Consider the following 23,005-nt stretch of genomic DNA (forward strand, 5'->3'; position numbering starts at 1 on the left):
AGAAAGAAAGACGCATTAAAGATATCTATATATATGAGAGACAATAAAGAAGCATGTACATATACACCTCGATATTCATACATAGTCATACGCACCACATACTCATATCCCCCCACTGCATACATACACATACATACCTACATATTCGTACATACATATTCGTACATACATACATACATACCTACATATTCGTACATACATATTCGTACATACATACATACATATTCAGACACGCATCCCTACGTGTTAAGATGTAGGGAAAGAGAGATAAACGCCACATCTGAAACAGGATAAGAAGGGAAGAGATCATGATGAGAGTAGACAAGACAAAGAAAGTGAAGAGATTCAGCCTTACATATAGAACCAGGGGTGGGAGATCAATGCGGGTGGTCATCATGTTTCGAAAGAAAAGACTTCTTCACATGCGTAGATGGAGCTATTTCCATACATACAAACGAAAGCGACTACAAGAGGAATGCCGGCGTATGTAAAGCATTGTCTTATACATCGCCTATTCGTCATTCTCAATAGTGATGGTGACAACAGAGAAAGACCAAGAAGCCCCCCTTCGTTCGCGGGTGTACATACACCTGGATCGGCATCGATGCCCGTTCGCATGCCTGCTGAACTCAAACGGTGTCTATACACCCCGACAAAACAAAGAAGACACCCGGTGTAATTATGTATGGGGTGTACATACACCCCACATGTAGCTCTTTCATTTTCCCCTAGCTATGCATGCAAAGAGAAAGAAAAGACTTACAATCGATGAGAAAGAAACTTGTTTTCTGTTGTTCTTCAGTTTCTCTTGAGGATAGATCCAGTAGACAACCCTCCATTCCTATCAAAGAAAACATGGAGAATTCTCTCAGAATCAAAAGACGGTTTGAAAAAGAATTCACCAAATCTGCATTGCGATCACGACCTTCTTTCACGTCACCCCAAAAAAGGACAGATGGATCTTGTACGACAACCTTCTACACATATATATAGAGAGAGACATGTACGCCGCGTAAACACATGAATACGGTTTGAATGAACGATCAAATGACAACGCAAAGAAGAAGAAATAGATAGACGAAAAGAAAAAAAAACTCTCGCTTTCTCCAGCCAAGGAACGACAAAGGGACTGTAAATGAATTGGAGTGTATGTACACCCCAGGGTGAGAGAAAGAAAGAGAGCCAACGAAAAGCCTATCTCGGAAACGGCGAGCAAAGAGGAACCCACGCGATCTATAGATAGAGTGATAAATGGGTAGATCTGAAGAATCTTGGATGGACTACTAAATCTCTATAGGAAATAGAAGAAGAAAAGGATGACTTCGGAGCATGAAAACGATGAAAGGGATGAATGAAGATGAAACAAATAGAAAGCAGATAGATAGAGCTCTCCAACTTGACAAGGAAATCTGGAGAATATTAAAAGAAATGTTAAGAGAGCAAAAAGAAGGACGGAGAGAGAACCAGCTTTATTTGCTTGTCTCTTGCTCACTTGGAAACACTACATGTCTATGGTCATGAGGATACATCTATCTCTTTATGTTTTCTATTCTATCTCATCTTTTCTCTTTCTCTCTCTCTCTCTCGTTACCGAGCACATCACGGGGAAAGGGAGTACGGGCTCGATCAATTCTTTGATACAAATAGAAAGAAAGGTTTGACTAAGAAAAAGAGAGAGAGAAGAAAGAATGAATGAAAGAAAGAATGAAAGAGCTCGAAGGAAAGAAAGAAAAACGCGCGGGAGACTTAACAAGGAAGAAGCAAAAAGAGAAGAGAAGAAAAGTAGGATCACCAGCTGATACGAAGAAGAGTCACCTAACAGTAAGACCCTCTTACGAGCAGTGATAGGAAGAAGAATCTACCTTTTTCAACTTTCTACATGATCATATCATAAAGAGAGAGAATAAGGGAGGAGGGGGGGAGGGGGGAGAACAAGGAATAGACAGAGAGAAGAAGAAGAGTGTTAATGATAGTTTTTGTCTAGAGAGAAGGAGAGAAAAGAATCACGAGACGATGAAAAGATGAAAAGAAAGCACCCCACGAATGTGTTAACTAAAGAAGAAGGAGGAAATCTTCACTTCTCCCTTCAGATCTAATCCTCTTCAACTCATCGTCATAGTACTAGGAGAACAACTCCTCCTACTCCTACTACTACTCCGCTCACTCACCTCTTTCGCTCCTGGCTTGTACACGCGTTCGCTCTTCGCTCTCATCTTTCCAATGAAAAAAGTCTAGAGGTCCTCCTGCCTGGACGTGTCTCTTCTCCGAAGAGAGAAAAGAAAGAAAAGATGAGGTTCTTGCGAAAAAGAAAAAGAAGAGAAGAAAACGAGATAAAGAAGAAAAAGCCGAGAAGAAAGAAGGGAAAAAAACAATGAGGTGTGCTGCGATGCTCTGCAGTCCTGGTAGATCGTGTTTAACTCGCAGTCGCCGCTCCCTTGTCTAAGAGGGGGGTGGCGGGAGGGAGGAAGAGAAAAGACGAGGAGGATGAATGAATCAAGAAGCTACGAAAAAGAAGAATCGGGATGCGAGAAGATAATTTCTTCTTGTTCTTCTTCGATAGTCCGGCCGGGAGAGCAGTGAAAAAAGATTCTTCATGACAGCTTGAAGATAGATGGAAAGAAGCAAGCAAGATAATGATACTAGAGGGCACGAATGGCCATAGAGAGCTAAGAGAAAGAGAGAGAAAAAAAACACCCAGCGAGTGAGCGGTACACCCCTCTCTCTTTCTTTCTCTTTCTCACCGGCTAAGAAGGAAGAAAAAGAAGATCATAATAGAGTCCAGGAACCCCTCCTTCATCTTCCTCGTCTCCGTGGCTTGTTCTCCTAAAATTGATATGAAGAAAGAACCCCTCTCTTGGTCTTCTATCGCGAAAGATCATCTCAAATCTGCTTCATCTTCTCCTCCTCCATCTCTTTTCTCTTCCTAAGACCTCCTATAAGTCACGCCGCTCGCTCACCCCAGCAGCACACCCACTCCGCCACCCCCCAGTGACGATGATAGAGGAGGAGGAAGAGGAGGACGAGGTAGTTAGTGGTCTGTCCCCGCCTCCTTTTCGCCACACAGCGTTAAGAAGAAGTAGAAGAACAACAAGAAGAAGCAGAGCCACGTCACTCACTCCTCTTTCTTCTTTCTCTCTTCTTCAATCAGCTATCTTCATTCTCTCGTTCCCCCTCTCCAACATTCCTCCCCTCTTCCTTCAAATGTCTTCTCCACCCAATCCTGAAACTTTCTTCTTCCTTTCTCCGTCTTTGGAACCTCCTTCCTTTTTCTTCTCTCCAAATCCTAACACCCCACCTCAGTGAGTCTTCTCTCACTCTTTCTCTTTCTCACTCTTCGCACACCCTGACCGGGGGAGCGAGCGGCGGCGTCGCACACCCACCCCTTGGACTGACTTTTGACTGTCCCGAGAAGCGCGAGAACGAACGGAAAAACGGGCAAGCGCGGCAGACCAAGCAGCAAGGGAGAAGGTCGGTGGGAGAGAAAAGAGAGCGAAGGAGGAGATAGGTGGATGATGAGGATGACTTTGTAGGAGACAATGAAAGAAAGATGGATAGCCAACACGCCAAGACGAAAAGAGAAAGACAGATATGAACGGAGATGTTCTTGAAGTGACGCTTAGTTGCTTGATGGTCCGGCCGATTGGTTTCCTTCACGTCCTTCTGCTCTTGGGGGGGGAGGAATGTCTCTTTTCCTGAGATTCTCACTTCTTGCTTTCGGCAAATCGATCGCCGTGTGCTGGTCCTTTGCAGTGCTGTTTGAAAAAAGAAGAAGAAAGGAAGGGAGATGGTGGGCGAGGGTCGTCGTCAAGTGGAGAAAGAAGAAGGATTTGCGCAGGGTTCAAGAGAAAGGAGAAAAGTGGGTGAATGAAGTGAAGAAGTCGTGGTAGGTGTGCGGCGTAGAGTCAATGAGGTATCTGTCGGGAGAAGAAGAAAGATGAAGATGATAGATGAAAAAGAGGATGGATGCTTTCTTGGCTTTCATAAAAAGGTGATTCTTATCTTCTGTCTTTTCCTCTTCAAATTCCTTCCTCCTTGTGGTAACGCCCACGTGAAAGACACGAAGAGTGAAGAAGGAAAAGGCCCGTAAGACAACACGCAGGATGGAAAGATGGATGAAGAATGAAAAGACTTCTTTCCTGTATAGTGAGATATTGATTAGGCCTGTGTAGACCCCGCTAGCTAGCCGACTCTCTTTGTTTACACTCGTTCTTTCTCTCACAGATACCTGAACAGCAAAAAGCCTTCTTCTCTTCTTCTTTCTTCTCCTTTCGCGGCCGGGAGTTATGTTACAGAGAAGAAAGATAGAAGACACTGCTGATCAGGAAAGAAAAGACGTCGGACCAAGAAAAGATCGGTGGCGTGAAGAGTGCGTTAGGGATGACGGGGGCCGAAGAGGTTTATGGAAGAATCGAGGTTGCTTCAACAAGGAACAGGCAGGGAGGCAGGCGAGACACACACTGAAGAAGAATCACCCAGATGAGCTATAGACATAGCAAAGGGAATCTAGATCTCTCTTTCTCTTGATGAGGCTGGTGATCTCCTCGTTTCGTTTCTCTTCACAACCCTCAGTCATCATCTGATGTAGTTAGTAGCTAGCTGAGCTAGGTAGATAGACGAATTCTCTTCATAAAAACATCGGTCTTCACTTCCGCCCGATAGATACGACTCCGAAGAAGACACGTGTGTGAAGGATGAGATGGAGAAGAGACAAATCTGTTTCTTCCAGGTACGTCTATCTACCGGAGAGGAATGACGAGAAAGGATGAATAAGGTGAAGTAGGAAGTGACGAGTAAGGAGGGGGCCGGAAAGGCAGGGAAGATGTTTTGAGCTAGAAAGACAAGAAAAGAAAAACGCTTTGAAAAGGATGAATTCTTAAGAAAAACACGAAAGAACATGGAAGAGTAAGAGTGACGTCGAGATTGGGCGAGCTAGCTCATGTAGAAACATGGATGTGAGTTCGTCTTCTAGGCAACAAAAGAGAAGAGACAAAGTGGGAAAGAAGTCAAGTCACAGGAGGATGGATTGTTCTCGATTTCTTTCATTTCTACCAAGAATCTTTTAGCGAAATCTCGTTCTTCACAGATCACCTCTAAGGGCAGTGGTGAGGTGAGGAGTTCTAAAAGATCAAACAAGAAACAAGAATGCTTGAACCAGCCACAGAGAGATTTCGACAACTAAGATAAGAATATGAAAGAAGAGGTGTGCCTTAATACAAAAGAAATGACGTTTCTTGGAAGCAAGCAGAGAGATTTATCTTCGATGATCTGTCTTTCTTTCTTGACGGTGGGTAGTGGATGAGGAGTAGTGTCCTGCAGAGCTTTCGACTGACTTAGATCGCGAGAGTTAAATCTTCTAGTTCCTTTAGTAAGAGAATTACACATGGCTAGATAGAAAAAGAGATGAAGAATGAGCTTTTACGGAAAAGAGGAGAACGTAAAAGATAGATTGGTGAAAAGTGAAGTAGAGATTCTAAAGAAAAGTGAGAGAAAACAAGAAGAGTTCAAGAAAGTTCGTCACATCGAACACTCCTGCAGCCCAGTCGGTCCCGAGACATCTAGCGAAGTCAGAAGATCCAAGAGGCGAGGCATGGAGAGAAGCAAACAGAGGAGGCAACAGCACAGACGAACAACGCGACTGTGTATGCAAATCATATCGGGACTGAAGACATACATGATAGAATAGAGGTAGATGCGTGAAACATATATAAAAATCTTGGAATTCGTAGAGAACCAAGGATTGTTGAGGGGAATGTCAAAACGGAATGAAATGACACCTATCTCTACGAGAGGAGCTGTACGTACACTCCAACTCTTAGCTAGCTCGATAGTACAACATCGTAGATCGGTCGGGTTGATGTCTTGTCGCGCGCTTCTTGTTCTATCGTTTCCAAGATGGACGAGCCTTCCCTTCTCCTTCACCCTACTTTCTCTTTCTTTTGATGCTCGTCGAAATAGGATTCTTTCTCGTTATCACACGGTAGCGAAAACTTCTTCGAACGAAAAGATGACCTGTGACGGGGCTTTCATGTCTGCCTCTCTTCTTCTTAGACAAGATAGAAAGGGTGGATCAGTCTCGACTCATTATTTTCTGAAGAGGTTTTAGAAAAGCGAAGGTGGAGGAACACTTCATAGAAGATTTCACTGAAAATCTCTCTCTCTCCTTCCGTCTGTCTACGGATCATTCCTACGTAGCAGTAAACCTCTCCACCTGGAGGCCTTTCCCTCCCCTTTTACCTGGATCTTTGTAGTCTCTCTGAAGTGATGCAACTCAGCTCGTTCTTCACTTTTTGGCACACGTAGAGACTCTCGGATAAAGCAAATGAAAACAGAGAAAGAAGGCTTTGCACTTAACACAACAAGCCAAAAAGAGAGCCGGATAGAAGTGTTTTACATGACAGGGGATAGATACGGGGAGAAGACCTACCTCTCTGCGCGCGGAAAGTTAGAGGAGAAGGCCCGCGTTCCGTTCCTTCTCGATCTTTCTTCTGTCTCGTTCCCCTCAACGTGTGGAGAGGAAACAAGATCGTCTTAAAACAGGCAGACTTTCTTGTTTCATCTTCTTTTCCGAAGTCACAGGAAACAAGAAGAGAAAGGGAGTTTGAAAAACCTCCGAAGATACGAGATACAACAATGACCTAACCTGAGAGCAAGCAAAGAAGAAGCTCAAGAGAGAGAAGAATCAACTTGACTGGTCACTCTGCTGTACAGAAACCTTTAGTGTCTCGAGCCTAAGTAAAACACACTTCAGCTGTATGTGTGTAAAGTCACTCATCCTCCAACAGGTTCTATACTTTGAGATACATTCAGAACATAGCGCTTTCTCTTTGATCTGAAGATTATATTCATCCTTCTTCTTCATTCAGGCCCTATCTTTCTTTGTCTGTATCTCTTCACTCGTCTCTAGACTGCGGTCCTTCAATGAAAGCTAAAAGAAGAGAGGAATTCGAGACAGAGAAGGGGACAGAAGTCACGCTTACCAGCGGGGTTTTTAGAGACTAGAAAAAGAGACAAGAAATCGCTCTATCGCTTTTTCTGTCGCTTCTCGATTCTCAATCCTGAGGCGCTTGAACTTTAGATGAACAGCCTAAGAACGTGGGAAGGCTTGATAGGAATCTTTCGAGGAGCAATCGAGATCCAAAAACGTCTCTCGAACACCCAAGAGAATCACGTAATGCCCCCGCTCTCAAGATCTCTTATCTAATAGCTAGATAGATGTACATAGATCCATGCCAATATACTCCGCTAGATAGAATGAAACCAGCCTAAGTGCCTCCCTGAGTAGTATCTATCTATGGAGTTGAAGTGAATTCTTCTGACTGCATGGTCTTTGAGAATTTTCTCTCTTGTCACGAATCTTTGCTAACTCTTGAGGAAGAACAACAACGCTGGCTGGGAAGAATAGTGGTATCTTTCTGAGAAGCTTTTCTTACTCTTTTTCAGTTCGCTCTCGAATCGAAGAGGCAAGAAGAAGAATAAGAGGATAGAAAGTAACAGATACCTACAGAGGTGCATGCATGGAGTGGGAGGTGTATAGACACTCCACAGATCCCGCTGATGTCTCGAAAGCTTCTCTGGTAATCAAGAGAAGATCAAAAGGGGTGTCTCCTGCTAACCAAGAAGAGATAGTAACGAAGTCTCATTCGCGGCTTTTTCTTCTCCGACTCCTCTCATTCTTCGATTCTTCTTTTAGGTCTAACACGCTGTCCAATCCGTTTCGCGTCTATAAAGAGATGTGTAGATCTGTATAGATTTCTCTTCTGAAATACTGAGAGAGACTGAGGTGAAAACAGAGAAGAAGACAAGAGGTGCAAAACAACTCCCCCTTGTCTAGCTAAGAGAGAAAGCTCAGAAGAAAGAAAGAAAAAGTCTTGCTTCATCTACCTATCTTCTTCATACCTCTCGAATCCCTTCTCTCTCTTTCTCTCTACTACAGGGTGTGAGCCGTATACCGAGGTGTACATACACAAGAAAGATGCGTAGCATAGAACTGCCATCAACTTCGTCTCACCCACTACTACTATCTTCTCTTCTACTCTCTTCTCGTCTCTTCTCTTCTCTTCTCTCTCTCTGTCTTTCCGACGATCGAAGTGAAGTGGAGAGAAACAGATTCTCAAGGAACAAGACATTTTCTTTTTTCTCTGTTCGTCGCCCGACGTCATAAAGACAACGTAAAAAGACACAAAAGTATAGGAACTTCATTCTCGATCAAAAAGCAGAAGAAGGGACAGAGAAAGAAAGAAAGCTTTTCTCTTCTCTTCCTTCTTCAGAAACAACTCTACACACGAAAAGGCGAGGGGCCAAATGAATGCTGTCCTTCTCCCTCTCTTCCTCTCTCCCTCTACATGGGGATAGAAATCTATATCCATTTAGAGATATGTACGTCTGTCTGTCTGTCTCTACGTCTTCTCTTTTTGTCCGTGATCCATTTCATATTCCGAGAAGTTGTCTCCCGCGTTTTCTTTTGAGTTCTTTCAGCTTATCAAAGAAAGAGAGATTTATCGACGATGAAGAAGAAGAAGTTTTGCGAGTGAAGAGGAACGAATACCCCTCAGGTCCAAAAGAAAGAGAACTCTCGAACACATCGGGGTGTTCTCCTCCTTCGTTCTCACAGTGAGAAGAAGAAGAAGAAAGAGACGTAGAAAAAGAAGATGGATGTGGAGAAGAAGAAGAAGATGGAGATGAAGAGGAAGATTCTTTGTTTGGACAGATTTGAGGCGAGAAGAGGGATGGAGATGACGAAGAGGATGAATGGCGTGTCCCCTCTTGGGGAGTATCGAAGGGGCACGAGCATGTCGATTGTCTCCTCCTCGAGCACACGGGTGATGATGAGGACTGAATAGAGTCTCTTTTGTCGAGATCTGAAGAAGAACTAGATGATCTACGATCTCCGATTTTCTCCCCCGATTCTCGAGTTCCTTCTAGATGAGGAACCTTATTCGTAGTGTGCCCGAGATCGTCGCTAGAGTGATCCTTCTCACGGCTACAGGAAGAAGAAGAAGAGCGTGATGATGGCGGTGACGAAAGAACAGAGACAGAGGGATGGAGAAGGTCAGGGAAATGACTAGGAGAATCTTGAACCTGTCTGACTTCATGAAAGGGCTTTCTCCTGTACAACTTTCCCGATGACTTCTCTAAGATGGGGTGTATGTACACCTCATGAAAAGAGAGAAGTAACACCTCAAGATCTTCACCTGTTTCTTCCGCCATTTGTCGAAAGGATGAATGTAAATGAGCGAGAGATTTCTTTAATAGATCGTCGTTCTTTTCTCTCTCCGGGGTGGCTGGAGATAATCCTCGCGGTAAAGTCACCTCACTGCGAGTCTTCTCTTGCTCTCCCTCATCATCGTCAGCTTCTTTCTTCTCCTCTTCTTTCTCCTTCTTCTTCTTCTCTATTCTTGAAGGAGACTTATCATGAGGGGAAGGATAATGTAAGAATGACGAGGAAGAAGAAGAAGAGTCCATGAACCCTTTCCGTCTTCGGGGAGTCAAGACTCTTTCTCCTTTCATGGCACCTCCCCCCCTTGCCATGTCTTCGGATGAAGACTTGATGAGTAGCATCATCTCCTCCTTCTTCTTCTCCTCCTCTTTGCGATTCTCCCTTATCTTCTTTTCTGTCTCCTCTTCTTCCTTGTCCTCGACTGCCTCAGTTGTAAAGAACACAGTCTTTGCATGCGGCTCACCTGAACTGCTTGAAGGCTTTGGACATAGTGGAGATGAAGAAGACGGAGAGAGAAAAGGAGGAGGAGAAGAAGACGCGGGAGGTATACAGAGAGAAAGACGCAGTAAGGTAGATGATGGTGTCGATGAATCGACATGTATCGATGACCTTCCATCACCGCTAGCTCTCTTATCTCTCTCACGATATGAAGAGACATGAGAAGAAGGAGAAATCTTCTTTAGTTGGTTTTCCTCTCTGTCTATCTTTTTCTCTTCCTTTCTGTTTTCTGTCGTTTCTCTCTTGTTTTGATCTCCTGGCGTCAGAGACACGCCTTGGTCCAAATCTTTTTGTCTCTTATCAAAAAGCTCTCTATCTCCTCTGCAAGCTTCCCTCTCAGATTCTTCCCTTGAAGGCAATGAAGAAGAAGAAAAAGAAAGAGAAGAAGATTCTCTACCACGATGTCTATGAGGTGATGGATCTTTCTGTGAAGGGGGAGAAGGAGAATTCGCCTTATATTCGGGGAATTCTACACTTGACAAATGGAGAGGATTCTTCTTTTGTCCGGGGACTGGATTAGCACACGATTGATTGACGGTGTTAGGAAGATCAAAAAGAGAAGAAGAAGTGGATGAAGACAAGGGAGTAGAAGAAGAAGTAGAAGAAGAGGAGGAAGTAGAAGGAGAAAGACAACAAGAAGAAGAAGTAGAAGAAGAGGAAAGAGCAGAAGAAGAAATGTTTCTTGATGAGAAGAAAGAGGGAGGTGGACGAGGTAGCTGTGAAGGAAAAGGTTTGACGGAAAAAGAAGAAGAGATAGAGTTGAGAGTTTGAGTATTGAAGTGATATCGTGTACTAGAAGAAGGAGCGAGAGATGAAGAGAGAGAAGGAGGTGTAGGTACAGAGATAAGCCGAGACTTTCTTATCCCACTGTTTCCTGTATACATGTATTGAGAATGAGGAGAGAATGATGGAGGAGAAAGAGAAAAAGAAGAAGAAGAACCTGGAGTTGAACGTGCAAAACGATCCACTCTAGGCTGGCCGAGAAGAGAAGGAGAAGACGAATTGCCGTTAGGAGCGAGAAGCCTCGAACTGTTGTCTGTATTTAGATTAAGATGAGTAGACAGAGAAGAAGAAAGGCAAGGAGGAGAAAGAGAAGAAGAAGAAAAGCAAGAAGCACGAGAAGGAGAAGAAGAAGAGCCAGGAGAAGAAGAAGGATGTAGATCACGAATGGAACGGCCATAGGTGGTCGAACACAAGAGCCCCCCGTGTCTCTTTTCGAGATGTCTATGAGAAGAAAAAGAAGAGGAAGGAAACAACTCGATAATTTCTCCTTCCTCAGCTGTCTCTCGAAGGCGATCTAAATGAAATCTCTTCACACACTCAACATGCCCTAGGACAGGGTTTCGATTGAGAGAAAAACGTATTCTCGACTTCTTTCTTCTTTCTTCTTCTCCTCTTTCTTCCATACCTGGAGATGCATCTAGAGACGACGAGGAAGGTGAAGAAGATGAAAAAGAAGAAGAAGAAGAAGAAAGACAAAAAGAAGAAGATGATGTAGAGGAAGGAGAAAGAGAAGAAGAAGATGCAGAAGAAGAAGGAGAAGGAGAAGGGGGAGGAGAGAGAGAACAGGTCTTTGAAAGTGCCGTTTTTCTTTGTTTGTCCAGAAGAGAAGAGGAAGAAGATGTATGCATGCATACTATTTTATCCCTATGGTGTTGATGAGCTTCTGGTGACGGAGAAGCTTCTCTATGTCTTTTTGAGAAACTGTCCTCTCTCTCCTCGTTCCTTTTCTTCGCCTTTTCTTGGAGTGAATGAGGTTTCATTTGCGAAGACCACTGACTGCTTGAAGAAAGATACGCAACCTCCACCCTAACCTTCTTCTTCTCCTCCTCTTCTCCTTTCTTCTTTTGCTCTTTCTCCTCGCCTCTCATCTTGTGTATCTCTGGCTCTATCCCTTCACTTTCTTCTTTCTGGCTCTTCTCATGTCTCTTCGTCTCGATGGAGACACCCCTCACCTTGCCTTCTGTCGATGCTGCTTCGAAGAAGCGACAGGGGGAGAGCCGGAGATTATGCACGTCTCTCCTCTCGATCTTTAGCTGCGTGTCCTGTTTATCAATAGAAGACGAAGAAGACAAAAGACAAAGAGAAAGAGGAAAAGAAGAAGAAGAAGATCGAGAGGAAAGAGAACGAAGAGCTGAAGAAGAAGAAGAAGAGAAAGGATGGGAGTGAGAAGAAGAGGACGAGTCCTTTCCTTTCTTTCCTTTCATTTGAAGTACATCGACAGGACTCTTGTTTTCGTCATGTGTCTTCCCATGCACCTTCTCTTTCATAAGCTCTTGTTCCCTCTTCTTCTTCTCATTCTCGCCCTCCTTATGATTCTCCTCTCTCATCGACTCTTGGACGGGAGAAAGACTTCCAAGTGAACTTCCTCCTTCTTCCTCTTTTACCAGGTCTTCTTTTCCTCCTTCTCCCTTCACAACTTCTCTCACGGTAAGACTCATCTGACCTCCTTCTTCTCTTCCTTCTCGCAGGTTTTTTCCTCTTTCTCTCTCTTCTTCTTTTCTGTCCTTCCTTCTTCTTTTCTGTCCGTGTTCTTCTACGTCCTCGCCTTCCTCCTCTGAGGAGATGGTCATCACCTCCATATGGTCGTCTTCAGTACGATCTTCTTCTCTCGCTTTCTTCTGCTTCTTTTCCTCTTCTTTCTTTTCAATTTTCACCGCTTCTCTCTGTCTCTTAGTTGGCTTGCTCGATTCTTCCTCTCTAACATCTCTTACTCTTCTCTCACTACCGCTATCTTCATTCTTTCTTTTCCTTTCATCTCCCCTCTCTAGGATGGCCTCCTCTCCTACGGAGTCTTCCGCTGAAGTTTGTTCAACTCCTTTGACCCTTGAAGAAGGTCTCTCAATGACTTCAATCTCCCCCGTCGCCGGATCAGCTTCATGTAACTCCTTCTTTTCTTCTTCTTCTCTTTCTTCTTGCGAAATATCCTTCTTCTTCTCTTCCTTCTCTTCTTCTTCCTTCTTTCTCTCTTCTGAAGAGAGGTCTTCCTTGTGGAGCTCTTGTGTACATCGTGATGACTCTGAAAGGATAGAAGATTCAGAACGGAGGGGAGAAGAAGAAGAAGACGAAGAAGAAAGGAAAGAGGACTGGTTGCTTCGAGGATGAGAGGGAGATGTGAAAGGAAAGAAAGAGGAGAATGATAGAGAGGATGAGAGCGGAGAAGCCCGGATAGAAAAGGTTGACTTCAAAACTCTCTTGAAGAGGGTATTACAGAGTTGTTCTTGAAGAGCAGTGACACTCCAAAAGTGAGAAGAAGAAGAAGAGGAGGAGAAAGAAGAAGAAGAGGAGAGACCAGAGGAAGAGAGTGACGCTGAAGACGGAAGAAGAGACGAAGACGGGGAGTTCAGCGCATGTGTCTTCTCGCCTGAAGAGGAAGAAGAAGAAGAAGAAAGAACAAGACAGGGAGAAGGAAGAGGTGAAGCGGAGGGTAGAGAAGCAGATGACGAAGAGGGAGGCATAGGAGAAGTCGTCAAGGAAAGAGGGCGAGGTGTACGGCTATTATCGGTATTCCGAGGTTCACTAGGAAAAGGGCGCAGAAGGTGTTCTTCCTCAGTAGTGTATGTACACTTGGAGTTACAATCTCGGTCACCCTGATGCCGACCATTCTTTTTCTTTTCCTCCTTGTCTTTTCTCATAGAAATGCTCCCCCCTTTCTCCCTTCTTTCTTCTTCTCCTTCATCGCCTTCCTCTTCCTCTTCTTCCATGTCTCCATTGTCTTTATCCTCTTTCTCTTCTTCCTCATCTTCTATTTCTCCCTCCTCTTTCTCTTCTTCCTCATCTTCTATTTCTCCCTCCTCCTCCTTCTCTTCTTCTTCATCTTCTTTTGTCTTCATTCTTATCACCACAGCCTGTTAATCACTAACCGTACAGAAGAGGTTCACATTTTTCTTCACCTTCTTCCTTGTGTTTTCTTTCCTTCTCATCATCTTCTCTCTCTTTTCTTGTTGCTCCTTCTCCAAGTAAAAGAAACATTACTGCATTAAGAAATCTATACAGCCGCGTTCAGATCTCGGGAAGACAGCAATTCTCGATCATAATCCGAAAGCCTTCATTGAGAGCGCTGGAGCATATTCACAAGTCTTCTTCTTTCCACTCCATGCCTCAGGTGTACATACACCCGCCAGCCGTTCCTGAGACTCTTTCTGCTCCTCTTTTTCTTGTCATTCTCACGTAGCGACTTAAAGAGATGCTTTCAAGGATTCTCCAAGAATCCTAAGTCCGTCTGCAGAAAAAGTCAACATAGTCATCTTCCTTCTATCGATGAGAAGAAAACGTCGATGGTAATGAAGGAGCAAAGACAGAGACTAAAGTCTTTTTTCTTAAAGAGGAGGGAGAGCGGGGAGGAAAGTCTCCGCTATTTCTCACTCGTCTTGAGAACATCTTTCTAACTTATCTCCGGAACAAAACAGTTTCACTAGGTGTACGTACACGTGAAACAACGGGAAAGATTGCACGTTAAACAATGAGATATGGAGAATGACGTCGAGAAAAAGTCAATTCTTGAATACATATGATTCGAAAGTGAGAGATAGGTATGTGTGCTTTACTGGTGCATGTAGAAGCTATCTCCGGCTTCTCATTCTCTCTCCTTCATGAGCCGCTGTACACGTCATATGGAGAGACTGGAGAAGACATCTATCTCTCTCTGTCATAGAGAACGATAGAAAGGAAGGGGCGAAAGAGACAGAAGAGGGAGGAAAACAAACGGAAAAGAATGTAACAGGAGATGGAAAACGATGAAGACGGGGGGTGACTTAACAACTTCTCGTCGCCTTATCTACATTCACTTAGAAGAAGTAAACGTCTGCGAAAAGGCGGCGGCGAACAACTTCATCGGTGCGCTGTCGCCCGGGTGTATGTACACCCGGAATGATAGGATAGGATGGATGAGTCGCGTTTCACGGACAAACAAGAAAACAAAGATGAGAAGAAAAAGAAGAAGAGAAGCATTCTCTATGAGGGAGCAGCTGGTTTCCCAAGATTTGACAAGAGCGCGTGGAAATCGATGCGCGTCGTTCTTCCTTTCTTTCCTTCTCTTTTTAAGACATTCTGTCGCTCTCAGCTCATTCTCTGCCTTAGGGAATAAGGCAGACAGAAGGTTTGTACATTAACAAGGCCAAGACATCTCTAGACGAAAGAAAAGGCGCCAAAGAAAAGCTACTTCTGCATGTAAGTAAAGGCGACATCGAGATGTATCTCATTCCTGCTGTGCATGCAAACAGACACGAGTTCTAACACTTTTCCTCCCACTGGATGTAGATGTGATCTTTTCATAAGATTACCGCAGATCGTTTCTTCTCTTGTCTTTCGTGCCTTCTCGATTCTCTACAGACAAGGCGCTCAACCTACTGTCTCACACGTAGAATGTAGCAGATGTACCCAAACAACAGCCGTTCGTGGAAAAGACATCTGCCGAAGGAAAAGGTGCAGGTATGGTGGATGATCTATAGATGATCTACGGCTCTCCTACCAAATCAAGTAATTCCCGACAATCGACACTCGTGGTGGATCGATCCGTCTATGTATCTGGCTAGCTACTTGGCTTTGGACCTCTGGGCGAAATGTCAGTGGTTCTCCTCTCTCTAACAGCCGTCCAGATATCTTTCCGAACGGGTAGACAGACTTCCTGCTCTCTGACCTTCCCCTTATTCTTCCATACGCACAGACGAGAGATAGCCGTGAACTCTACTTACTCCTCTTTCGCATGCAGTTGCCTGGTGAAAAGAAACTCGCGTTGATCCTGTCTCTAAGAGATGTCAGTCACCACCTCATCGGAAGAACTTGACTTGTGTTAGAAGACAACAAACCACTGACACGCGCGATCGCTAGTGGAGAGACGAGGTAATAATATTCTCCACAGATTCTCTGCCTTGAGAAAGAGAGAGGACAGCTAGCCATGCGAGCCGGGCTCTTACATCGTGAAACAGATGGATTCCTCCATCGCTACTCAAACTCTCATTAGATCGTCATATGGATTGAACAAGTTTCTTCTGCCCCAGCGTCTGTATCGTCTTCTCGAGAGAAAGTAACGTTTGGCAAAAGGATTTCAACTGAGTCTTAGTGACCCTCACCAGCCGGGAGGGACTACGGAGTGTATGTACACTGTAAGCCCTAACAGTAGTCAACTTGGCTGGTGTGTACCAGGAGATAGGGCGCACTACGCCCCACATCCACCCTATCTAAGATCTATCTTGATTCAATCTAGTCATGTATGTACATATCTCCCCACTGATGATAGTTCGATCTCGCATCCCTGTGTATCTGTCTGTGTCTGTCTATCGTTTTCTCGATCTATCCCTCTGTCTGCATCTATCTATCTACCCCTTCTATCTGTACCTATCTATCTGTCTATAACTATCTAGCCCCTTATATATATATATGTGTACCTGTTTCGCCACTTGGCTATGACTCTATCTATCTATACATATTCCGTATACTTCAATAGCTGCCATAGAGAGCTCTACATACGTCTGAGAGTTACTCTGAATCGTCGAAGAGATCTGTATATATTTCCAAGCCTGTTTAGATACCTTTACAGGCTAAAGAAAAACAAGACTGTTTTGAGTTTTCTTCTCTCTCGATAAAACAATCGTCTTTCTCTTGGAGAATGAAGTCTACGGAAGATAGCCTTCTTGATAGAATCTGAAAGGCGAAATGAAGGAAATTCCGCACCACCACGAATGAACACCCCAGAGGGAAAAACTCGACCTATCGTCCTCTAATTCATCACTCTCATTCTCCTTCTCTTTATCTCTCTATTCACTTTCTTCTTCTTCTCCTCTCTTGAGAAGATCGAAGAGAAGACATCTCTTCACTCTGGTCGTTATCTCTTGTACTAAAAGCTCACAGAGAGAGAGATCGAAGAAATTTTCTTCTGACACCCCTCTTCGTCGTCTGTGGTAATTGAGAAGTTGTCTTGCCTTTTCTTAATTGGTTAGGTAGCTCGTATGTATCCATTGACACATCGCCCTCCTTTAGCTAGCAGTATCGAAGCCCCACATTTCTCTATGAAGTATAGTTTCTACATCTTCTAAGATATTCAAAGGATAGTTCATATGAGCCACATGACTACCATCTTCTTCTTCTTCGAAGTCGTCTGATTCTTCATCATTCTTCATAGAGGGAGAACAAGCTCCAGGACTTCTTAAGGACCCTTGTTCACCCCCCCCCCCCTTCTCTCTCTTCTCTCCTCCCCGTCGAGTATAAACCTCTCGAGACTTCTTCTTCCTTGTCGATGAAGAGTGTCCCTTCAACTGCCTAGGTATCCACTCTTCATCTAGAGATTCTGCGATGCATCTTAAGCCTTCAAGAAAGAGCTGCTGACGCCGTAAAACATCTTTTGCCGAGGTTCCGCTACTCCCGCCTACTAGGACTCCCCCGCCGTCTGTATATAGAGGCAAATGAAGTCGCCAGTCAAGAGCCACAGAACCAAAGAAAACAGTTGAATCGAGCTTAGACAAAGTAGAGACATCCGAGACAGAGAAAGATAAAGATGATGAAGGAAGAGGCACGTTCTTGGCTTGAAATCCCCCCCCTCCGCTCACCCAAGCATGACCTTTTCCACTGGTGTATGTACAGCTCGACTGAAGAGGGAGATCAAGATAAAGAGGAGGATCAAGACTTCGTAAGTGATCCAGGAAAAGATTTCGATGATAAAGAAGAGACATATCAAAGAAAGGGCTACTTTTAGATATAGAAGAAGATGCTGTCGGTTTCCCACCTTTCATGGAGAAGAATACCCCTCCTCCTGTAGATGACGAAGAAGAAGAAGAGGAAGGAGCTGTCATATTGCTGAAGAAAGATATCGATAGCGATGAAGAAGGTGTTTTCTGTGTGTGTTTCGAGACGGAAGGCGTATGAAGAGAAGAAGTATCTTCTTTTCTTTGGTTAGCTGATAAGATCGAAGAAATATACAGACTTTCTTCTGAGAGAAGGTCTTGAAGGTACTGAAACTGCTTCTGTTTCTCTTCCATAAGAAGTTGCTGAAGCAGATTTTCTCCTTCTTGAGGTAGATAGAAAGAGGAGTTATGGAAAGGGTATCTTCGAGATGGAAAGAGAAGTCGCACTGCATGCGGATGGCATGAGAGAGGATTTTCTATGGGGCAGGTAACAGGAAGATCTAGATACTTTTGAACTAAGACAAGTAAATGAATGACAAACCCAACTGCGCCAACTAAAGATTCCATATCTCCTTGTGACAACGCTGTTGGAGGTGTATATACACTCGAACTACTACTACTACCATTCGCCGTGTTTTTCGATGTTGTAGAAGTAGTACAACTGCTCCCTACACCTCCCTGTTGACCTATCGAGACTGACCCTCTTTCTCCCTCTCCATTCTTCACTCCTGATCTTCCTCCTAGATCTCTCAATGAAGAAGTAGAAGAAGAGGATTTCTGAGAAAGAGAAGAAGACGAAGAGGATGAAGAAGAGAAGAGGAGAGATGGGCTATAATACGATGAAGAAGAGGAAGTTGACGAGGAGGAGGAAGAAGAAGAGCTCTCAGTTCTTCCATAGAGACACCGATCTAACACCTCAAGAGGGGGGATTTCTAAGCCCCGAATCGTCCGATCTCTCCCATAGTTTTCAACAGGAAAGATCTGTACAAGCTCATAAAACATACTTATACGTCGACAATACAGATGCTGATGTGTTCTCTGGATCTCTTGTAGAAGTTGCGATTGATAGACAGGGACAGTCTCCTTCATATACACATCTAATCTTGAAAGACATTCTCTTTGAGAGGCCAGATGAGATAAAAGAAGAGCCTTTTCTTGATGACGATAAAGATCAGATTCATGAGGAAGAGATGAAGAAAGTGAAGGATAGCAAGACAACCGAGAAGAAAGAAAGCTCGGATTTTCAGAAGATGAACAGACAAGAGACTGTCGATGAGGAGAGGAATCCCTTTTATCGATGGCACAGGAAGAACAACAAGGTAAAAAGAAGATCTTCTTCATCACCTCCTTTGTCTTCTCCGCCTCCTTCTCTTCTTCTTGTTCCTTCTTCTTCTTCTTCTCTTGTCTCATCTTGATCTCTTCCTGGAGAATGTCTCTTTCCTGGAGTTGTTTCTGTTGGAGCCTAGGAAGAACTATGGAAGCTGATTCTTCAGCGTCACCATGGTATTCTAGATGAGAGCCCCCAGAGTCGCTTCGTCTTTCGTTGGTCGTCTTCGTCTTTCCTTCTCTTCTTCTCTCGTGTCTACTAGACACGCTTTCCCCTGTTGAAGCCATCCTGAGCATAGCTGTCATATTCTTATTCTCCCCCATGAGACATCCATACCGATCTATATAGGAGACATACCTTCTTCTCCTTGTTCTCCCCCCCCCCTCCTTTCTCCTCACACCGAACCAAGGCTTCGTCCTCTTCATCTTCTTCACTTCCTCTTCTTCTTCTGCAGCTCCGATTGCTTCGCGGAGAGCGTCCACCGACTGTCTTTCTTCTTCTTGGTTTCTTCTTCTCTTCATCTCCTTCATCAGAACCTCTGATTCTTCCATGATCTCTTCTCTCTTTCGCCTTATATACAGTAACTTCCTCACTACACAACGTAAATCTTCCCAGCGATCAAGTAGACATGAACTAGACACGGTCGTTGAAGGAGTGTCCGAGATGGTAGCCATATCAGAGTCAGCTAGACTCTCAGAATCGATACCACCTTGACTCCCTCCTCTATCAAGGCCTCTCACACGTAATGCCGATGCAGAGGCCGTCAAGCTCCTAGCCTCTTTATTCGCTTGTATATACGCCGAGTCCTCATATACAGACCCCGTAGAAAGAATATCGGAAGTTGAAGTAGTACTAGCCATACGGCCTTCCCTTGACAAAGAAGACGACGAAGACAAGGGCCTTCCCCCAGCCCCCCCTCCGACACCCCAGCGTTTCCTCGCATCGCATGGGACATAGTCATGCCAGACTAGACATCCCAGAGGAGATGTATTTCTCTGCGAACGTGAAAGAGATAAAGAAGGACTCTTCTTCTGCCTTGTCTTTAACAATAGAGAAGAACATGAAGGGCATCGACCTTCCTGAGGAGACCCCTGGAAAGCATCTGCTGCTGGTGTTGCAGGTACTGCCTTACCATGAGAGATACGCAATGTCTTGTTCTTCTGTCTTTCATCTCTCTGGCTAGCTGTCGTGTCTACATCATGGCTAGCTGCTGGGATGGCATGAGATGAAGACGTCTTCGAAGAGAGACGATGATGTATGGAACCCGATGAAAGATGGCTGAGACAAGGACAAGAAGAAGAAGAAGTGAAGAGAGGAGGGAGATTTGTGAGTTGCCGACCGTCATCGAGAACAATCACCGCATACCAGGAAGACTTTGGAAGAAAAGATGACTGATAAGGAAGATTCGGAGAAGAGGCAGAAGAAGGAAAGTCTAGAGAGGGAGAGGGTAGGAGAGAGGTAGAAGACGAAGAAGAAGGAAAGACATTCCATACGACTTCATCAGGTTGCAGATAACGGAGCTTTCGTAGGTCAATACGCATGATAGGTGAACAGCAGTTTCCTTCTTCGTCTTCATTCTCTCTTTGTTCTTCTTGTCGATCCCCTGGAGTGAGACGGCAGCTTGAAAAGTCTCCGGAGTGCTCGAGTCTCTTCTCCCCCCCGGCTGCTGACCTACTGTTTCTCACTCGCCACGCGCAAGACACTTCAGCCGAATCCCCACTGTCCGAAGAGGAGGAAGAAGAAGAAGACGAGAAAGAAGCTTTTCTACGATAATGAAGTGTAGAAGTCTTCGTGGAAGAGGAAAGAGAAGAAGAGGTTACAGAAGAAAGAGGAACTCCCGAGAGGTGAGACGGTGTATTTGAATCGAACTGCTGACAACTGTGACGTGTACGAGGGAGATGAGGAGGAGAAGAAGAGGAAGCCTTTATTTGATAGGCATGACGATGAGAAGAATGAAGAGGATGAAGGGCAAGATCAAAGACATGACAGAAACCTGAAAGAGCATCGAGATCGTCTGCTCCTGATAGTCTCCATGATGTGTATCGAGTGTCTCCGAAGAACACCCCGCTCCTTACTGGAGGAAGTTTCCTCATACAACACTCTTCACTTCTCGTCTTTTCTTTGTAAGACACACCACACCGACAGGACGACCATCGAGAAGAAGAACACGGACGTAATGTAGAAGAAGAAGAAGGAGCATGCAGAGAGGCTGTATTGTAAATCTCAGAGACGCTCTTTTCAGGTAAGGAAGATCTTGAATAAGGGGAAGTCTTTGAATGAGATGGTCTGAGAGATTCGTAAATCTCTCGTCTTTCTCTCGCACAAGGAGAAGAAGAAGAGGACAACGGTGAGGAAATCTGTAGATCGTAGAGATTGCTTTCTACCTCATTCAATCGCGTTAGGTGCCCTAAAGCTTCAGATGGAAAGATATCTCGATGACTCGAGACGAGAGAAGAAGAGAGATACGGTGTCAAAGAGAAATAGAAGGGAGAAGAACATGAAGGAGAGAACCTGGAAGAAGAAGAAGAAGGAGAAAGATTAAAGACAGAGAGAGATCGTACGTAACGAAGAAGACACCGAGAAGAGATCTGACTATCGTGCCGTGACACACCAAGAGACGAACAGCACAGCGGGTTATGTGAAGGAATAGAAGAAGAGCTGCTGGGCCTAGGAAGGCGAGGAGAAGTAGTTGTCGGACTGGGACTGGGCTGTCTTGAAGAACATGTGGACGAGGAGGGGGAGGAGGAAGAAGAGGGAGAAGTGAAGGGGGATGTAGATCGAGGAGAAGAAGGTGTTGGAAAACAAGAAGATGAAGAGGAAGAGGACGAAGACGAAGAAGAAGTCCAAGTTGAGAAGTCGCTCATGAGGTGGTTAGCTTCAGTTTTCCCTTGTTCTTTTTCTTCTTTTTCTTCTTGGAAAGAACTTCTCGGTTTAGCTTCATCTTCTCCGACGTCATAAAAAGGAGTTTTCGAGATTCTTGAAAGAAACATCTTTCCCGTACGAATGAGGAGAGAAAAGATGAAGACTCCTTTTTCTCACCGAGAGAATCTCAAGATCATATCAATCCATCGAAAGCTCACCTCAGGTCTACTTCTCCGTCTTCTCTGACGGAGAGGAAAGAGAGGAACCAGCTACTAGCGGGACAAACACAAGGAGACGTCATTAGTGTTAGAGGAAGCAAAGAAACGGGACAAGAAAAGAAAGGGAGGAGAAAAAGAGAAGGATGAGAAAGAGAAGCGGAGAAGGGGGAGGAAGAAAAGAAGATAGAGAGCTTCTTCTTTTTCGTTCGCTTCTTCACTGCGCTTCTCCATCAACCGCGAAGATCTCCGCAGCGCACATGCAAGCGGAACCCAAAGGAGACAAGGTAACACTTGGATCCTTTCGGTCTGTCGGCTTCCTTCTCAAAATTATCATTCTTCTTCTATATCCTTTTCTCATTCTCCTCTTCTTTTCTGTCCCTTCAGGAGCAGAGTCAAGAGGAGACAGGTTTCGCTTCTGTGTTTTTTCTTTCTTGTTCTTTCTCAGAGAAGAAGAATCGAAGACGGCAGGAAAGAACAAGGCTCTTCTGAATCCATCTTGAGAGAAAGCCAAGATCCTTCCATAGGTCCTCTGTCTGTGTGTGAATGATGGCAGTGCGTGAAGAAGATAGGGTTGACAACATCCTGACCAGAGATGCAGAGATAGAGAAGCTGAAAGGAAAGAGAGAGAGAGAGAGAAAGAAACAGACTTCTTCTTGTGAATTGTTTCTGTTGCTTTGTCCGAGTGACTTGGTCTCCTTCTAAAGAAGAGAAAGGGAGGGATTCTCCAAAGGCGTTTGCTCGTTGTGTTAATATAAGTAATAAAATCGGGATAATCTGGTATCCTTCGAGGCATAACATTGAAGCCTAATATATGCATAGGTATGATGAAGATAAGCATAAATCTACACCTCTGTTATGTCTCGACTCATTTCAAGGACAGTGAGGTTTCTTGAAAGCTGTCAAGGAAGGAACACCCCGAATCTTCGAGCCTAGGAGAAAGAACGTTTTTTCCTTTGCCTGACCTCTCCTTTCACATCCATCACCTCGCTCGATTTAAATGTCATTTTGAATATAAAGATAGACATATCTACATCCCTACAAAGCTCTATTCATGTATGGACTGAATATCTGATACGTCCCTCCTTCTCTATCTCTCATCCCTACAGAGGAGAATCGTATTGTAATCGTCACCCCCGCCGAGTAAAGCACATTGCATCTTCTCCATTTTTCACCTCCCTCCTCGAACAAATCTTTTACCAGGCATCGAGTCTTCATAGATATCACATGTACATCTACCTATCTATCTCTCCGGAAAGATAGATAG

The 23,005-nt window shown here is 44.4% G+C and overlaps 3 protein-coding genes across 3 annotated transcripts in view; 1 reads left to right on the forward strand and 2 right to left on the reverse strand.

Annotated features, from left to right (window-relative positions):
- CSUI_001168 (uncharacterized protein) overlaps positions 1-2,413 on the reverse strand; it is a gene marked incomplete at its 3' end in the record, with an annotated part of 10,861 nt that extends 8,448 nt beyond the window's left edge. Inside the window, exons 1-2 of the mRNA XM_068061374.1 lie at positions 2,169-2,413; positions 764-841 (exon numbers count right to left, since the gene is read on the reverse strand). Of these exons, the coding sequence (XP_067926648.1) occupies positions 764-841; positions 2,169-2,213 (123 nt within the window). The remainder of the gene's footprint in view (positions 1-763; positions 842-2,168) is intronic.
- A 668-nt stretch (positions 2,414-3,081) lies between these two features.
- On the forward strand, positions 3,082-5,622 carry CSUI_001169 (uncharacterized protein; the record flags this gene model as incomplete). The annotated part of the gene is made up of 1 exon (XM_068061375.1): positions 3,082-5,622. A coding segment is annotated over one exon (423 nt), but the record flags the coding sequence as incomplete, so codon positions are not given.
- A 10,398-nt stretch (positions 5,623-16,020) lies between these two features.
- The window catches only part of CSUI_001170 (uncharacterized protein), a 16,314-nt gene continuing 9,329 nt past the window's right edge, over positions 16,021-23,005 (reverse strand). Inside the window, exon 7 of the mRNA XM_068061376.1 lies at positions 16,021-22,350. Within this exon, the coding sequence (XP_067926650.1) occupies positions 16,690-21,651 (4,962 nt within the window). The 5' untranslated portion in view covers positions 21,652-22,350 and the 3' untranslated portion in view covers positions 16,021-16,689. The remainder of the gene's footprint in view (positions 22,351-23,005) is intronic.

Source organism: Cystoisospora suis, assembly GCF_002600585.1.
Source record: "Cystoisospora suis strain Wien I chromosome Unknown contig_469, whole genome shotgun sequence".
Lineage (NCBI taxonomy): Eukaryota > Apicomplexa > Conoidasida > Eucoccidiorida > Sarcocystidae > Cystoisospora > Cystoisospora suis.